At 38.6% G+C, this 16,892-nt stretch overlaps 2 protein-coding genes across 2 annotated transcripts; both read right to left on the bottom strand.

Annotated features, from left to right (window-relative positions):
- Positions 1–2,539: 2,539 nt before the first annotated feature.
- LOC147851209 (receptor-like protein kinase At5g59670) lies at positions 2,540–7,686 on the bottom strand. The gene is made up of 15 exons (XM_087335576.1): positions 7,514–7,686; positions 6,764–7,391; positions 6,139–6,632; positions 5,882–6,023; positions 5,682–5,753; positions 5,464–5,535; positions 5,192–5,263; positions 5,006–5,086; positions 4,516–4,808; positions 4,118–4,329; positions 3,835–3,958; positions 3,588–3,683; positions 3,287–3,476; positions 2,983–3,121; positions 2,540–2,883 (listed from the first exon to the last, which is right to left on the bottom strand). The coding sequence occupies exons 1-15, from the start codon at positions 7,626–7,628 to the stop codon at positions 2,626–2,628; spliced, it is 2,988 nt and encodes a 995-aa protein (XP_087191702.1). The 5' UTR covers positions 7,629–7,686; the 3' UTR covers positions 2,540–2,625.
- Positions 7,687–11,713: 4,027 nt separating this feature from the next.
- On the bottom strand, positions 11,714–16,890 carry LOC147851208 (receptor-like protein kinase At5g59670). The gene is made up of 15 exons (XM_087335575.1): positions 16,776–16,890; positions 16,022–16,649; positions 15,324–15,820; positions 15,040–15,181; positions 14,845–14,916; positions 14,689–14,760; positions 14,421–14,492; positions 14,234–14,314; positions 13,790–14,052; positions 13,400–13,611; positions 13,113–13,236; positions 12,855–12,926; positions 12,556–12,745; positions 12,226–12,364; positions 11,714–12,128 (listed from the first exon to the last, which is right to left on the bottom strand). The coding sequence occupies exons 1-15, from the start codon at positions 16,888–16,890 to the stop codon at positions 11,871–11,873; spliced, it is 2,937 nt and encodes a 978-aa protein (XP_087191701.1). The 3' UTR covers positions 11,714–11,870.
- Positions 16,891–16,892: the final 2 nt, after the last annotated feature.

Raw genomic sequence — 16,892 nt, 5'->3', positions numbered from 1 at the left:
GGGAATGCCTTTATACCATTTAAGATAATCAAGTTTGTGCAATTTAGCATATGTATCAAAAGTTTTCCTTAATCTAACATGACACAATCCTCTGGGTTACACAATATACAACATTCTACTACATTTTCTTCAAATGTCTCCACATTTTGGAATTTTCTAACAGTTGCATTAAAGTCTCCTATAATTAACACTTTGCCAATCTTGTCAAATGAAAGTATATCATGAAATAATTTTGTGAAAGGGTCATCACAATCTAACCCAAACCTACTATTGTAGTTTGAGTGTTTGTGAGGAATGTAACATGCAACTATGTAGAGCTTCTCTTTCCCCAAATTAACCTCTATCCATATGTATCTCTTATAGTCATCATATTTGCATACTTTGATAGAATTATCTAAACTCTCATGGTAGATACATGTTATCCCAGTACACCCAATATTCCCTTTGGAGTGAGGCCATATCGATTTTATGAGGTAACCATCTAGCTTAGGTATAAGTTTACCTCATGCTCCCATGTTTCAGCCAAAATATAATGTCCATACCATGAGCTACATCATTGAGTCATAAACCCTTATTCCATGGATATCCTCTATGCATGCATTTGATTTGCTTTCCTAGATGCATATGCTTGCCTTCTATGTTCTTGCTCTTGTGGAGTTCTATCCTCTGTTACAAAGAAACTTGTCCCTTATAAGTACATCATACTACTATCTGGAATGATAGCCTTTTTACGTTCATCTAGGATTGTACAAACAATAGCTCAAGATGACTTTCCTTTTAGTTGTTTTTTGCCAACCCAATGTGATGCATATACAATAACATCTCGCCTAGAAAAGTGATCTTTAAAGAATTTCGTAATATTCTCTGCAAGAGATAATGCATTCTTTGTTTCATTCTCTTGCATACCTCTTTTTTCAATTTCAGATTGCTCCTTTGCATCTAAACCATCCATGATATTAGAATGCACTTGCGTGATTTTTGGTGTTTCTTTCAAGAGAAAATCTTCCTTCCGTTCAATTGTAGATTTTATTTCAGCATTTGCCTTCATTAAAATCTCTTTTTCTACTTCAAGGTTCAACATTTTTCTTTCTATTTCAGGCATCCAATTATCTTACATTTGACTAGTCATGGGGCTTTTGCAATGAGAGAGAGAGAGAGATGCATGTACTTAATAAGGAATTGTAGTTTAACAATATATATATATATATATATATATATATATATATGTTCCAAGAACAAACAAAAAGGAATGGAAATGCAAGTACAGCTTTGTGATATATCCATGGAATATTATCAATGTCTGAATTTGCTTGTAAATGTGACAGATCTCTCACTCACAGGTACGTAGGGACCACACGATTGTCGAAGAATTGGAGGATCTCAGCTTTTTCGCTACGATGAAAGGGGGATAGATTGAGGACGGAGTAGATGAAAGGGGGATAGACAGATGGAGCCCATCCTATGTATGCCTAATGTGTCGGTGTAATTCGTGGTATGTTAAGTAACCCTACAAGAAACCTATGCAAAGCTACAGCAGTTGGGATTTTATCCCATCGATTGGGGAAAAGGCTGAATTTTCCGGAATTACCTTCACATTAAAGTGGAGTTGCAAATTTTCTGAGATCGTTTATGTAAAATGAAGCTTCATGGCAAAAATGAGGTCTTTATGTTGATGAACACACACCCTCGTGGAGATACAATTGCTTTTTCTTAGAACACATCTCAAAGAGACGCTTAAACTGCGTGTCACTACGTGATGCACTTAGAGTTTATGTGACATTTCCATACTAGAATATGCCACTAAATGACACGCACAAGAAGGTGTCGCATAACGACGTGTTGTCACAAAAATACGTGTGTTTGTCTGAAATGTGTGTGGAACCACAAGGACTTGAACTAGAGAGGATGGGATTGTGCTTGAGCTTTCACCTTCACTCCTTGGAACTTTGTCTATTCCTTGTGTATGCTTTTGTGTGTGTGTGTGTGTGTGTGTGTGTGTGTGTGTGTGTGTGTGTGTGTGTGTAAGTAAGTGAGAGAGTGATGTGATAATTTTTCAATTATGTTTATGTACATGTATTTGGATATTTGCGATTATATGTGTGTGAGTGAGTGTGTTCATGTTCAAGTGAAAGTAAGTAGAATGTATGTAGATATCAAATAATGTTTATTAATGTATATCTATATTTATAATATGCTAATGTTAATAGGTATGTTTATGTTTACATTTAAATAAGCATAGATGTTTAGGTGGGTTCAATTGAATGAATATAAGAAAGGGATTATGTGAGGATCAATGTGGTAAAGTCGGGTTTGAATTTGAGTTTATGTATAATAAGATACATGGGTTTAGGTCATTGGAGGGAAGAAGGGTATTTGGGGAAATTAAAACTGTATGTCGTCATGTGGATTACCTTCTTTAGTGTGAGACTTGAGTCTAGGTTTCTTCAAAAGGGTAAAAGGGGAAACAAAAATAACTGAATGAATAAAAACAATAGTTTGATGTTCAAATGACTCCAATGAAAATAATACAACGTGGCAATGATTGGCAACTTCTAAAGTACATTGTGCATCAACTTAAATATAAAGAAAACACACCATAGATGAGATGTTGGCATTTATTCTTGATCATCTCACACTCACGTTGGTCAAGGGGAAACATTCTCCTGTAGTTGTAGGTGAGATTACATTAGAACTAATCTCTAACCTCAATGCTTCAGTAAGCTCATTGCAAACTTCATCCATTGTTGGCCGTTTTCTACCCTCATATTGAGCACACGCCATCCCAATCTCTGCCACTTTCCATATAGATGAGACATTATAGTTACTTCCAATTTCGTGGTCTACAATCTCCTCTATTGCTCCTTTTTCATAGTAAGGTCTTGCCTGCAAAAGTATAAATTATGTGCTTTAAGGAAAACTAAGATTGACTTAAAATTTGGCATCTTATTTGATAATATTGATATCAAAGTTGATCATCTATACCCAATCTACTATGTGAATTCTATGGTTTGCACGTCCCCGATCTCTTACTAGAGGAGGTTTGCCACATAGAGCTTCAAAAAGAACTACTCCAAAGCTGAATATATCAACCTTTTCCGACAATATTAGAGTGGACGCAAGCCTAGATTCAGTGATATCATCCAGTAAACATGGAAAACAAAACGTTACATAAAGGTAGGCTGCAATGATACATGGGGGACATGTAAGACATAATTTAAAGTAATCTCAAATTATTTCTTCAAAAGGATTTCTTCGTTTTATATAATGTTAAGATTGTAATACATACTCTGGATCCACATATCCCCTACTCCCCACTAGCTTTGTTGTCACTTGAATCCCTCCATCGCTAGAATGTAACCGTGATATTCCGAAATCCGACATTTTCCCTTCCAAATTTTCAGTCATTAGAATGTTGCTACTCTTGACATCCATGTGAATGATTTTTGGGTCACAACTGTGGTGTAAGTATGCAAGGCCTATAATCATTTGTGACAAATTACGGCTAAGTAGAATTAGCATATAATAACATAGTATAATACATATATGTATGTATGTATGTTAATTGAAAGGAATCCAATATCTATCACCTCTGGCTGCATCCAACAAAATTTGTAATCTTTGAGTCCATGTCAAAGGAGTAGATGCCGGTGCTAATGATGTGTTTCCTTTTTGTGTTTTAGAGACTTTTGAAGAAGGAATTAAGGATAGTTTAGTCTATATCATCTTGAAACTTCGTATTAACATGAAATTTAATGAAATAAAACATTTATTGAGCAAATTCAACAGATTGTGTTACCAACATAGACAACATAAGAGAAGATAAATAAGTCTTACTAAAGAGGCGATCAAATAATGATCCATTTGGCATAAATTCATAAACTAGCACTAGCCTTTCCTCAGTGCAATATCCCAGTAATCGCACAAGCTTCTTGTGATGTACTCGTGATAGAAGAGCTACCTATATTTAAATCGCCATTAAAGTGGCCAAATGAATTATTATTGACAATTAGAATGAAGAGGAAGAGGGATTCAACTAGATAATCATCATTTTGTGCCAAATTAATGGTTCATCAATCTTTGTCTTTTTTATGAGGGCAATATGAAATTATTATAGTACCTCATTCAAGAATTCATGTGGGCCTTGTTGTGATGCATCTGATAATACTTTGACAGCCACGAATTTACCCTCTCCAAGACTTCCCTTAAACACGATTCCGAAACCACCTCTGCCGATCTCTGTTGAGAAATTGTTGGTGGCTCTGATCATTTCTTCAAACGTGAACAGGCGGGCTGCATTTGTAGCTTCAACTACTCTTGTGCGGCTCACAACTGTATAAATTGTTTTGCTAATATCAATTTTAGTACAAAGAAATTATCAATTGTTTCTAACTTTGAGGGGAGAAGACGAATCAATCAGGTGCCATAGAGACTGTATAAAAAGATTGCCTAAAACTGGTTGCAAGTGATTTTAAGAACTCAAAAGGAAAGAGGGAGAAAGGTTTTCTTGATTCTGACCATGACGATCAGCTTCAGTTGTGGAGGTCGCAACGGCGGCGGCATGCGGTTGATATGCTTGATTTACATGATTTTGAGAAGGATTTGGTTTATTCTGAACAGCCAATTCATTGTTGGAAGTAGGAATTGCATGTGGTTTTCTTTTTCTGAACATTATACACAGTATGCACACAATTGCGACACAAAGAACTACTGCACCGACAACCACTCCAAGAATCAACGGAAGCCGACTTTGTTTCGTTGCCGACTCTGTTTTGTTGCTGGGAAGGATTAGAAGGTTGTTTCCCTCATATCTATAAAATTAGGAGACCATAATCAATTCACTTTAGCTTCCTTTCAGGTACTAGGAGCTTTTACAATTACCTTGTGTTTTAATTGCACAAAAAATTGAGCCCATTGCCAAATTAAGTTTTTGTACATAAACTCTTTAATGGATTGATGAAATGCAGGTAATTTATTTTGTGTAAGGCAAAAGAGCAACCATACGTACCTGAATGTGATCTGGCCATTGTCGGCCTTCTGTTTCAGTAGCTGAGGAATCTCACCGCTCAAATTATTGTATCGTAAGTCCCTTCAATGATGCACATGGCAAAAGAATTTAATAATAACGCTGACTCGTAAGCAATAGAAATCCAAGAATATCGATAACAAATAATAAGAAACATTTGGCCCTCACAGATATGTCAATTTGGGCAATGTCGCAAGTGAATCAGGGATGCCTCCACTCAACTTATTATAGCTCAGGTTCCTGCAGACAAACCCGACGGTAAAACAATAAGGATCATTCTACCTCGCATATCATTGCTCCTTGCATTTACAGTATGAAGGGTTAGAGAGGAGCACACGTTTATTGTTGTCATCATTATTGCTAAATGAGCTCTAAGTTACCATCAATTTCAACTAGTACATGAACGAGAACATAAATGGGCAAATGGAGCGGTCACTTACAAGGTTTCGAGATTCTTCAAGTTGCTCAGATCCACCGGGATAAGCCCTTCCAATGCATTACCATCCAAAGAGCTGTATCAAAAATGGGTAAGCATTGCATTGGGTAATATCTTTGAGTTACAGTGATTTCTCAGTTTATCATGTACGCCAATAAGAAAACCTACCATTCGATCCTTGGCATACTTAACAACAAGAATCTTAAAAGGATGCAACCTTACATTTGCACAGCTTGATCAAGATTGTTGATGCTGCTTGGTATACTTCCCACAAGGTTCCAGTTAGACAAAGATCTATAATTTAGAGGCATATCAGATACGAATCATTGATTGAAATTTCCACATAGTTGGCCACAATTGAGGAAAAATAAGAAGAAAAATAGATACGATAAACATTCAGTATTCAACGTATATCAACCCACATAGAAGTTACTCGAGTAGGGAGAACGCCTTTGGCAGTACAATTGAGCCATGGATATTTGTATTCCGCAGGCAAACATGGGTCCCCCGTGAATCTACTCAAGTTGCTGGATAACGCAGTAGTTATACCTTGAACCCCCAGGACTGTTAACAAATAACGATACAATCAGTACATGTTAGTACAATGGGAAGTGATGTATTGGTTTACTGTTCGCGTTCAAATTTTAAGTTCCGATGTTTCGATCAAACAGTAGCTTACTGTCAATGGATGAAGTGGGAGGGACTATGGGATTTTCAAACAGTTGGAGGACCTCAGCCGCTGCGATGAAAGGGGGAAAGACGGAAGACGATGTGGATGTCACATTGATGAGAATGTAGTCAGAGTAGGGCCCTACAGGACTGACAGTGTAAAACTCCGAGACAGCATAGAGACGCACCCCTTTATAGACGTCAATGCCCGCGTAAAACAACTTCCCGTTGATCCAGACATCGAACACCCGTAGTCCCGAGGCATTCACACGCGAGTCAACCTCGGCGAAGTACAATGCCACATAATACTGGTTGGAGGTACCAGCCAGATTATTTGTCAGGTTCCAGTAAAAGCCAGCGTTGCTGGTGGCCACATAACTCGTTTGCACCACTGAAACGGGTGGGAAATCGACAAGCCCTGCCACGATCACAGGCACACTTGTCCGGATTGTAGGCTCCGTCGTATCGCTTGCCCACAATCTGTCTAGGGAATCATCTGGATACCTAATAGCGGTTTAATGCTTCAGTAAGTGAAAAACACAAAATACTGCATGCAACCATGGGCCACCTATTGCAAGACATGGCCTCTAATTAGTTCCTCCTTGAGGCACAGATTCTTTCGGCACGAGATTTACCTTATGATGGACAGGCCGGTCTCAGAGACGCCAAAGTCCAATCGAGCTGTAGTGCGGAGGGCAGTGTTTGTATTGTTTATCATAGAGACCGAGGTCATCTTCGATGGAAGAGGTCGTAACTCCAATGCGTTTATGAACGGGCTGTCACTATTGTCAGACGCCGCCGAAAAACACACCGACACAGATGAGCTCCCGTTCTGTGCCCGAATGTACATCTCCTCTGTCCGTGGGGAGGTTTGTGGTAGAGTAATGGCAATCTGTGCTCCTGTGTATGTGTCTACCATCACACTGAATCTTATGACGCCCGGTACGCGCGTGCCGTACAATGTTGTCGTGGCCGATGTGCCATACCAGAATGTAGCTCGGATCAGGTAGTAGACATTGCCCATGGCAGGCAATGTGTAGCAAAACTTGGTTTGATACAGCATCGATTTATTAGCAGGCGGGAAGTAGCGCAGGGTCTGATACTTTGCACCGCCGCTAGTGTCTCCAGTTGGGGGTGTTATATCTGAAGTCAAAGACCATCTGCTGATGTCCGGCCAAATTGCGGCGTCCGGTGTCCATTCAATGCCTAACGCATCAACATAGTTTGTGGTTTGGGATGATCCACAGTCTATGCTGAGGAACCCTACATAAAAAATAGAACATCATATTAACAGTGAGGTACAGAAATGTAATGGAATAATTATGTACTGAGGAGCAAAATCTAGATTCTGGTTCTTTCTGATGATGTTTGGAAGTAGTACGTACCAGCAGGCGATTGGGCGGTGCAAAGACGAATGCCAAGGAGAGTGAGACAAGGAAGTAAGAGAAGAATGGGGAAGACGATGGATGGACTATAAGTAGAGGTAGTGCAGGACGCCATAGCTGAAATAGCTATGAGGTTGGATGGACAAAACACGAAGATGTGATGAATGGAAAAGCTTAATGAGATCCATACGCAGCAGAGGGCAACTGGAGCTCCGACAGACAGGTGTCCCATTTGACTTTTGAGGCAAGGAGTGAGGATTCAGGAATGGTGGGCGGAAGGAGATTAAGAAGTTGCAGAATCCAGTAGACGATTACATAGGAAAATTTGAGTGGGAATTTATACAGTAGATGTGGACTTAAATTGTAACTTTGCAAAACTAGTTTGGAATAAATACCAGAGTACCCATTTATTCCGAATTGTAGGTAAAGTCATTGGTATAACACAAAGAAAATGGTTAGTAAGTCATGATACCCAATGACATTTGGCACCAATACTGATGATTCAATATACACCGGTCAATAAATCAATTGAGTTCTTTCATGAGCCCGATAGGCTCGGACAAGCAAAGATAGTAGGCATTTATTATTTTACTATTTTTTAATTCTTTATTGTATTTCAGATGTTGATATGTTTATGTCGTTTTTAATCTTTTTATCATTTTAGTTTAATTAGGTCCATATTTTGGCGGAGAGGTGAATGGTTTGGGAAAAAAGTCCCGGAGGGTCGAATGTGACACCCCATGGGACCAAAAACTTGAAAATAATTTTCGCAGGTAGTACTTGCGGTGGCTTTCCATGTTCATGAATGTTAGTGGTGAGAGTTGTGAATCGAGAACATGCAATGTGGTGATGAGGAACATGTGTGTTCAAGGATCCACAAGGAATTGGAGGTACTTTGACTAGAGAGGATGGGATTGTTGTCGTGCTGACACCTTTGGTCTTTGAAACTTCTTTTAATAATTCTTTTGTGTATGGTTGTGTGCGTATGAAGAATTGAAATAGTGAGGGATAAATTTTTTAATTATGTTTATGTATATTTATTTGGATATTTGTGACTATATGTGTGAGTGTGTATTCAAGTTCACGTGTAATGAAGCAGAATATGTTAGTTATCCATATTTATAATACGTTAACAAACGTGCATAGGTGTGTTTATGTTTATGTTGACGTTTAAATAAGTATATATGTTTAGGTGGGTTCAATTGAAAGAGGGTGTGTGAGGAATCTGGTTTGAGTTTAAGTTTATGTATAATAAGATACATTAGGTTTAGGTCATTGGAGGGAAGAAGGGTATTTCGGGGAATTAAAAGTCTATGTCGTCGTCATTTGGCTCTCTTCTTTAGTGACAGTCTAGGTTTGCTCAAAAGGGTAAAAAGGGGAAATTATAAAAGTTTAGGAGGGGGAAATGTAATCGAGTAACGTGTAAAGTGGACCATCCACGTGGCGATATGACGTGGCTGTAGTCGGGGTTCGGAAGTTATTGCAGCAAACAACAACCGTACCATAATGAACGGTGATGAAGAAGACGCGGCGTCAGACTTGACGGTAGTAGACGGCAGCAGCTGGCGTCAGGCGACGATTGCGTGGCGGCCAGCAACAAGGTTGGCGTTGAGTTCGACTCGAGCCTTCGATTGAAGGTTTAGCCTCGATGTCAACATTCACTCCAAGCCTACCCTTTGACTAGGTCCAAGTCAATTAAACTATAAAAATAAGGGGGGCAAGTTAATACAAATTATGTTTATGACCTCCCCTCTTCGCGCGTCTATCTTGTCTTCTCCGTCAGACAACACAGTCAACTTTAGTCGACGGAATCCAAAAGTTCCATCACAATCCTCAACGTGAAATCTTCGTTTCAGTGTGATGAATTCTCCACGTGGTAACTCGGAATTCGTTATTCCTTGAATTTGCCTGAAATTCACGCATGTTTGTGCCTAGAGATCCCCAAGGTGAAATCTTCATTTCGGTGTGATGAATTCTCCATGCGGTAACTCGGATTCGTTATTCGTTGATTTTTCCTAAAATTCACGTATCTTTGTGCCTAGAGCTTGGTTTTTTGTATCAAAATTTTCTATGCAATCCCTATTCAATAACAAATCATTCTAGAAAATAGGTTGCTAAAATTAATTTTATTTGGACATCAAGAATCCAGAATACATCAAAGGTTGAAAGGTTGATTCCAATACAAGCGAGATAACACTTGACTCTATTACATGGATTGGTTTCATCCCTTCGTGATGGAGAGCTTGTGTTGCTCGATCCATGAACATCTTTTTCTTGCCCTTGAAATGGATGCCACCTCAATAGGTGAAGATAAAGGAGTTATAGTTTGACTACCTTCCATAGAAATGCCTAGGACCTATAACAAAGAAATAAATTCATGATATACATTGGTGAAATACAAATAATATTCATGTCCATGGACATCCCTTAGTTTTGTGTGTGTGTGTTTATCCTACATTTCATGTTTCCCACATATTGGTTACATGTGTGTCTAAGTATGCTACTAAATGCTTTTTCAATATTCTTTTGCTAGTAGTCAAGGAATCAACTCTTATGCACAAAAAGTTGTACATAAGAGTTGAACGTGTTAGATTTATCACTCATCGATCCAAGTCGGAGTTGAACAATCTTGAACCACCAATTCACATCTCCATCTCCATTTACTAGAATAATCCATGCATGATCATTGGAGACTTACAATAGTGAAGCTCCAATCCACATCTTACGTAGATTCTATTTTCCCACATATTCCCATATAAATTACATGGAATGCCTTTTTGTGGATTTCGGTTTTAATATTTATCAATCACATTTACGATGCATTGTCGTATGGTATATATGCATATACAACATCCTATGAATATAGATTATAAATAGTAGTTCATGAGTACTTATTGTGCTTGGAGTTTAGGAGTCAATGAAAAGCATGTGTGTAAGCAACAACTCAAGAAAGAAGTGTGCATTGCTTAATGCTCCGGCTTAGGAGGTGTGCTTGACAAAAGACATGTTGTGTGTGTGTGTGTGGGTGTGTGTGTGTGTGTGTGTGTGTGTGAAATGTGAGCGGGACCACCGGGGACATGAACGAGAGAGGATGAAGTGGACTCTAGTTGTTGACTTAATTACATGAGTATTGGTTGCAATTGGTTTTATCTAGGCAATAGAAGTGTAGTTGGTATATATAGTATTGTGTTTTCTTTGCTTAATTAAGTAATTACTTATGAGAACATAGGTAAGTCTTTCAAACCTATTTAGTTACCTATTTGAGGTCGTAAGAATGAGAACGGCTTGCTAGGTGAGCTAATTCACTCCATTTCTATGCTAGAGAGTGATTGATACCTTATCTTGCCCATCTCACAAACATATATGGGTGTTTGCCAACGCAATTTTGTAGTAACAAATCAAAGGCACATATTATTCTTATCCTATGTTAAGCTGGTAGAAATTAAATATCTTCTTGAAACCCACAATGATATTAAGGACCTTGTGTCTACTAATTATCAAGATTAAGAGAAAATGTCAAAATTCATTAAGGATGAGCTTATGGTCTACACATAACACAAGTTTCAAGACTCCTAATTATCAAGTATATGTTGATCTTCGTTCCTTCTTCTTGAATTTCTCTCAAATCGTCAAGGGCAGAGACATAGGGGCTTATTAGCTTGCATAGTAACTCTCTTCCATGACTATTAATAATATCCCTAATCTCTTTGGATTTCCTTTCTTACTAATATTTTGATATTACCTTCTCGACATTATTGTCTGTCATACTTTGTAACCACGATGCTTATAATCATATGAGGGGTTTATATTAAGCTTTTTATGTGTTAAGGTTCCTTAGAGCATTTTGCCCAACATAAAATTATACTAATATGCTCTATGATTGTGCACTTTTCACATTTTCATCCTAATCATAATATTTATAATCATTCACTTGACCCGCCGGTTATATAATCTTGTTCCACTGATTATAACTTTATTTTTCCATTGATTATTTGTTGTTTTGTGTTTACAACATTCTAACAAATCTTCCTAGTACAATCATGATATCATCCTTCACGAATCTCATACTTGGAACTTAAATATTTCTCAAATTAGAAATTCTACCACTTTTTGCCTCCATACACTAAAGCCTTGCGTTTTTCATAGCATCCTTTGTAATAAGGAAAAGATATTGATTTTGGTCAAGGAATGAGGTTTGATGAGCCCTATGTTTGATGTATTAACAAAAATAACTCAATGAATACAAACATCTTTACTAAAAATAACATGTCCTGGCAATGATTATTTGACTTACTACTTAGATTGTGCATAGGATTAAATGTATTGAGTACAAATCAGAGATGAGATGTATTCGTAATCATCTTGCATTGATGTCATTCAACGGAAGACATTCTCCTGCAGTTCTAGGTGAGATTGTACTAGAACTAGTCTCTAACCTCAAGGCTTCAATAAGCTCATTACAAACTTCATTCATTGTTGGTCGTTTTCTACTCTCATATTTAGCACATGCGAATGCAATCTCAGCCACTTTCCATACAGATGACACACTGTAGTAACTTCCAATTTCGTTGTCTACAATCTCCTCTATTGCACCTGTTTCATAGTAAGATCTTGCCTACAACAATATAATTTATGTGCTTTTTAGGAAAACTAAGAATGGCAAAAATTTTAACATTTCATTTGATATTTATATCAAAGTTGATGATATATACCCATTCTAAAATGTGAATTGTGTTGTTTGACGGTCCTTGATGTCTTATAAGAGGAGGTTTGCCACATAGAGCTTCCAACAAAACTATTCCAAAACTATATACATCAACCTTTTCTGACAATATTAATGTGGATGCAAGCCTGGAAGTAATATCATCGATTAATCATGTGAAATAAAAACACATACATAATGTCAATGGTAAGCATTTTGTATGCTAAATAATGTATTGTTACATGTCACAGGGACATGTAAGAGATAATTTAGCATAATCTCAAGTTAATTTTTTCAAAAGATTGACATGTTTTCTATGTATAAAGATTATGATACATACTCTGGATCCACATATCCCCTACTCCCCACTAGCTTTGTTGTCACTTGAATTCCTCCATCGCTAGAATTTAGCCTTGATATTCCAAAATCAGACATTTTACCCTCCAAATTTTCAGTCATTAGAATGTTGCTACTCTTGACATCCATGTGAATGATTTTTGGCTTACAACTATCATGTAAGTACGCCAGACCTACAATCATTCATAACAAGAGTTATGAAGCGTGTCAGCTAAGTTGCATTAACATATAATAGCAGAGTATACTATACATATTAGTTGAAATTAATCCAATATCTATTACCTCGGGCTGCATCCAACAAAATTTGTAATCTTTGAGTCCATGTCAAAGGAGAAGACGCTAATGATGTGTTTCCTTTTTGTGTTTTTACAGATTTTGAAGAAAGAGGGATTAGTTTAGCCTATATATATATATATATATATAATAATATCATGAAACTTTGCATGGACTTTGAAAAAGAAATAAAATATCTAAAGCAGACGTATTGGATTGATTGTTTTTCGTGTAGACATAACATAGGAGAAGAGACAGAAATCTTACTAAAGAGGCGATCAAACAACGATCCATTTGACATAAATTCATATACTAGCACTAGATTTGTCTCAATGCAATATCCCAGCAATCGCACAAGATTCCTGTGATGTACTCGTGATAGAAGAGTTACCTATATGTATTCAAATCATCATTACAGTAGCCAAATGAATCACAAATGACAGTTAGAATGGAGTGGAAGAGGCAATCGATTAGGTAAGGGCCATTTTTGCCAAAATTTATGCTTCATTAATGATCTCGTTAGTTTTTAGAGGTGCAATATCAAAGTATCATACCTCATTCAAGAATTCATGTGACCCTTGTTGGGATGCATCTGACAATACTTTTACAGCGATGACCGAACCATCTCCAAGATTTCCCTTATACACAACTCCAAAACCACCTTTGCCGATCTTTGTCGAGAAATTGTTGGTGGCTCTCATAATTTCTCCAAATGTGAAGACCCGGGTAGCATTTGCAGCTTCAACTACTCTTCTCTGGCTTACAACTGTATAAATCGTTTTGCCAATATCGATGTAACTATCAGGAAATTAACATACTTAAAAGTTTTTTTAATTTTGAACTCTGACGGAGATGACAGCCAGAAATTAGGTGCCATATTCAATGATAAATACTATGCTTAGCAACAGCCATTAAAAAAAAGAGACAGATTTCTTCATTCTCACCATGAGGACTAGGTTCACTTGTGGCAGTTGCAACGCCATATGGCTGATATGCTTGATTGATATTGTGACCAGCTTTCTTTTTGGAAGTAGGAATTGCATGTGGTTTTCTTTTTCTGCGCATTATACACAGAATGACTATGGAAATCACGACACAAAGAACTACTGCACCGACAACCACTCCAAGAATCAACGGAAGCCGACTTTGTTTCGTTGCCAACTCTGTTTTGTTGCTGGGAAGGATTAGAAGGTTGTTTCCCTCATATCTATAAAGATTGGAGACCATAATCAATTCACTTTAGCTTCCTTTCAGGTACTAGGAGCTTTTACAATTACCTTGTGTGTTTTAATTGCAATAAATTGAGCCCATTGGCAAGATGGATTGATGAAATGCAGCTGATGATATGAGTTTTCTATTTTGTATGGCAAAAGAGCAGTAGCACGTACTTGAATGTGAGCTGCCCGATGTTAGCCTTCTGTTGCAGTAACAGAGGAATCTCACCGCTCAAGTTATTGTATCGTAGGTCCCTTCAGGCACATGGCAAAGGTGTAATATAAACAACGAGATTATGTGAATTCTGCCAGTAGAAATCAAGGACCAAAAGCAAATAATACTAATAATAATTCCCCTCACAGGTATGTCAATTTTGGTAATTTCCCGAGTGAATCAGGGATGCTTCCACTCAACTTGTTAGTGCTCAGATTCCTGCGGTCAAACGTAAAAACAAAATGGATAAATTTGACCTGGGATGCTACTTCTTGCATTTACAGTATAAAAGGTTAGAAATGAGTGCATGTTAATTGGACTCTAACCACATATATGTATTCCTCCTTAATTCCAATATCAATTTCAACCAATGCATGAACGAGGACCTAAATGGCAAGCAAGAGCAGTCACTCACAAAACTTGGAGATTGACCAAGTTGCTCAGATCGACTGGGAGAGGCCCTTCCAATGCATTTCCATCCAACAAACTGTATCAAAATACTTAAATGTCATTGGATGATCTTCGATAATCTAACAGAAGCCATTTAATCCTCGGTGTGATGCAACCTTACATTTGCACAGCTTGATCAAGCTTGTTGATGCTGGATGGTATATTTCCCACTAGGTTCCAATTAGACAAGGATCTATTATTTAGAGGCACATCAGATTTGAATCATTGAGTGAAATTTCCACATGGTTTACCACAATAGAGGAAATTAAGCAAAATATGTATGCTGAACATTTTGATTCAATTTAGGGCAACCCACATAGAAATCACTCGAGTCGGGAGAATGCCTTCAGCAGTACAATCAAGCCATGGATACTTGTATTCTGCTGGCAAACATGGATCCCCAGTGAATCTATTGAAGTCATCCGATAAGGTGCTGGTTATACCTTGAATCCCTATAACTGATAACAATTACGGTACAATGAGTGCATGTTTACCACAATGCAAAAAGGATGGATCGGTTTAAAACTGCATACATGTACACATTCAATAAACGATGTACAGTAATTCCAATTCATTGATCAAAACAGAGTAGTAGCTTACTGTCGACGGATGAAGTGCCGGGGGCCATGGTGTTGTCAAAGAGTTGGAGGATCTCAGCCGCTGCGATGAAAGGGGGGAAGACGGAAGATGAAGTCGATGTGATGTTGATGAGAATGTAGTCAGAGTAGGGTCCCACAGGCTTGGGACTGTAAACCTCAACGACACCATAGAAACCTGCTCGGGCATAGACGTCAAGATCCTGGTAGAATAGCTTCCCATTGGTCCAGATGTTGAGCACACGGAGGCCCGAGGCATTAACACTCCGATTCATCTCTGTGAAGAAGAATACCATGAAATACTCGTAGGAGGTGCCAGCAAGACCATCTGTGAGGTTGTAATAGAAGCTATCAGCTGTGCTGGTGGCCACAAAACTCGTTTGCATCACTGAAACCGGCGGAGTGTCGTTGAGCATATCGGAGCTCGAAGGCAGACTTGTCTGGATTGTTGGCCCCGTCGTATCGGACACCCACAATCTGTCTAGGGTGTCATACGGGTACCTATATGCGGCGTCAATGCTCAAGTGGTGCTACTCAATCAATTCACGTGTATTTCTTGTATTCAGAAAAATACAATAAAAGAACATACAAGGTCAACTAAGTGAGCACTGGGGGCAGTCAGTCAGTCATACATGCAAACAAGACATGGCTCTAATTATTAGTCCCGCCACGAACCAGAGATTCTTTCACCATGAGCTTTACCTTATGATGGAAGGGGCGGAGACAGCGGCGCCAAAGTCTAATCGAGCTGCAGTGCGGAGGGCAGTGTTTGTATTGTTTATCATGTCAACTGACCACATCTTCGATGGAAGAGGTCTCAACTCCAATGCGTTTATGAACGGGCTGTCACTATTGTCAGAGGCCGCCGAGAAACACACCGACACCGATGAGCTCCCATCCTGTGCTCGTATGTACATCTCCTCTGTCTGTGGGGAGGTTTGCGGTAGCGAAATGGAGATCTGCGCTCCAATGTATGTGTCTACCATCACTCTGAAACTTATGACGCCAGGTACACGTGTGCCATACAACGTCGTCGTTGCCGATGTGCCGTACCAGAATGTGGCTCGGATCAGGTAGTAGCCATTGCCCCTGGCGGGCAACGTGTAGCAAAACTTGGTTTGATTCAGTGTCGATTTATTGGCAGGGGGGAAGTAGCGCAGCGTCTGATACTTTGAACCGCCGCTAGTGTCGCCACTTGGGGGTGATATATCCGAAGTTAAAGACCATCTGCTGATGTCTGGCCAAATTGTGGCATCGGGTGCCCATTCAATGCCTAAGGTATCAGTGTAATTTGTGGTTTGGGATGACCCACAGTCTATGCTGAGGAACCCTACATAAAAAATAGGACATCAATCATATTAACAGTGAGGTACAGAAATGTAATGGAATAATTATGTAATGAGGAGCTAAATCTAGGTTCTGGTTCTTTCTGATGATGTTTGGAAGTAGTACGTACCAGCAGGCGATTGGGCGGTGCAGAAATGAATGCCAAGGAGAGTGAGACAAGGAAGTAAGAGAAGAATGGGGAAGACGATGGATGGACTATAACTAGAGGTAGTGCAGAACGCCATAA

The sequence above is a fragment of the Azolla caroliniana genome, unplaced genomic scaffold, assembly GCF_043228905.1.
Source record: "Azolla caroliniana isolate FFs.n. ecotype wild unplaced genomic scaffold, voAzoCaro1.0.p SCAF_20, whole genome shotgun sequence".
Lineage (NCBI taxonomy): Eukaryota > Viridiplantae > Streptophyta > Polypodiopsida > Salviniales > Salviniaceae > Azolla > Azolla caroliniana.
Note: the sequence above shows the minus strand (reverse complement) of the source record. Positions and strands in the feature narration are given on the sequence as shown.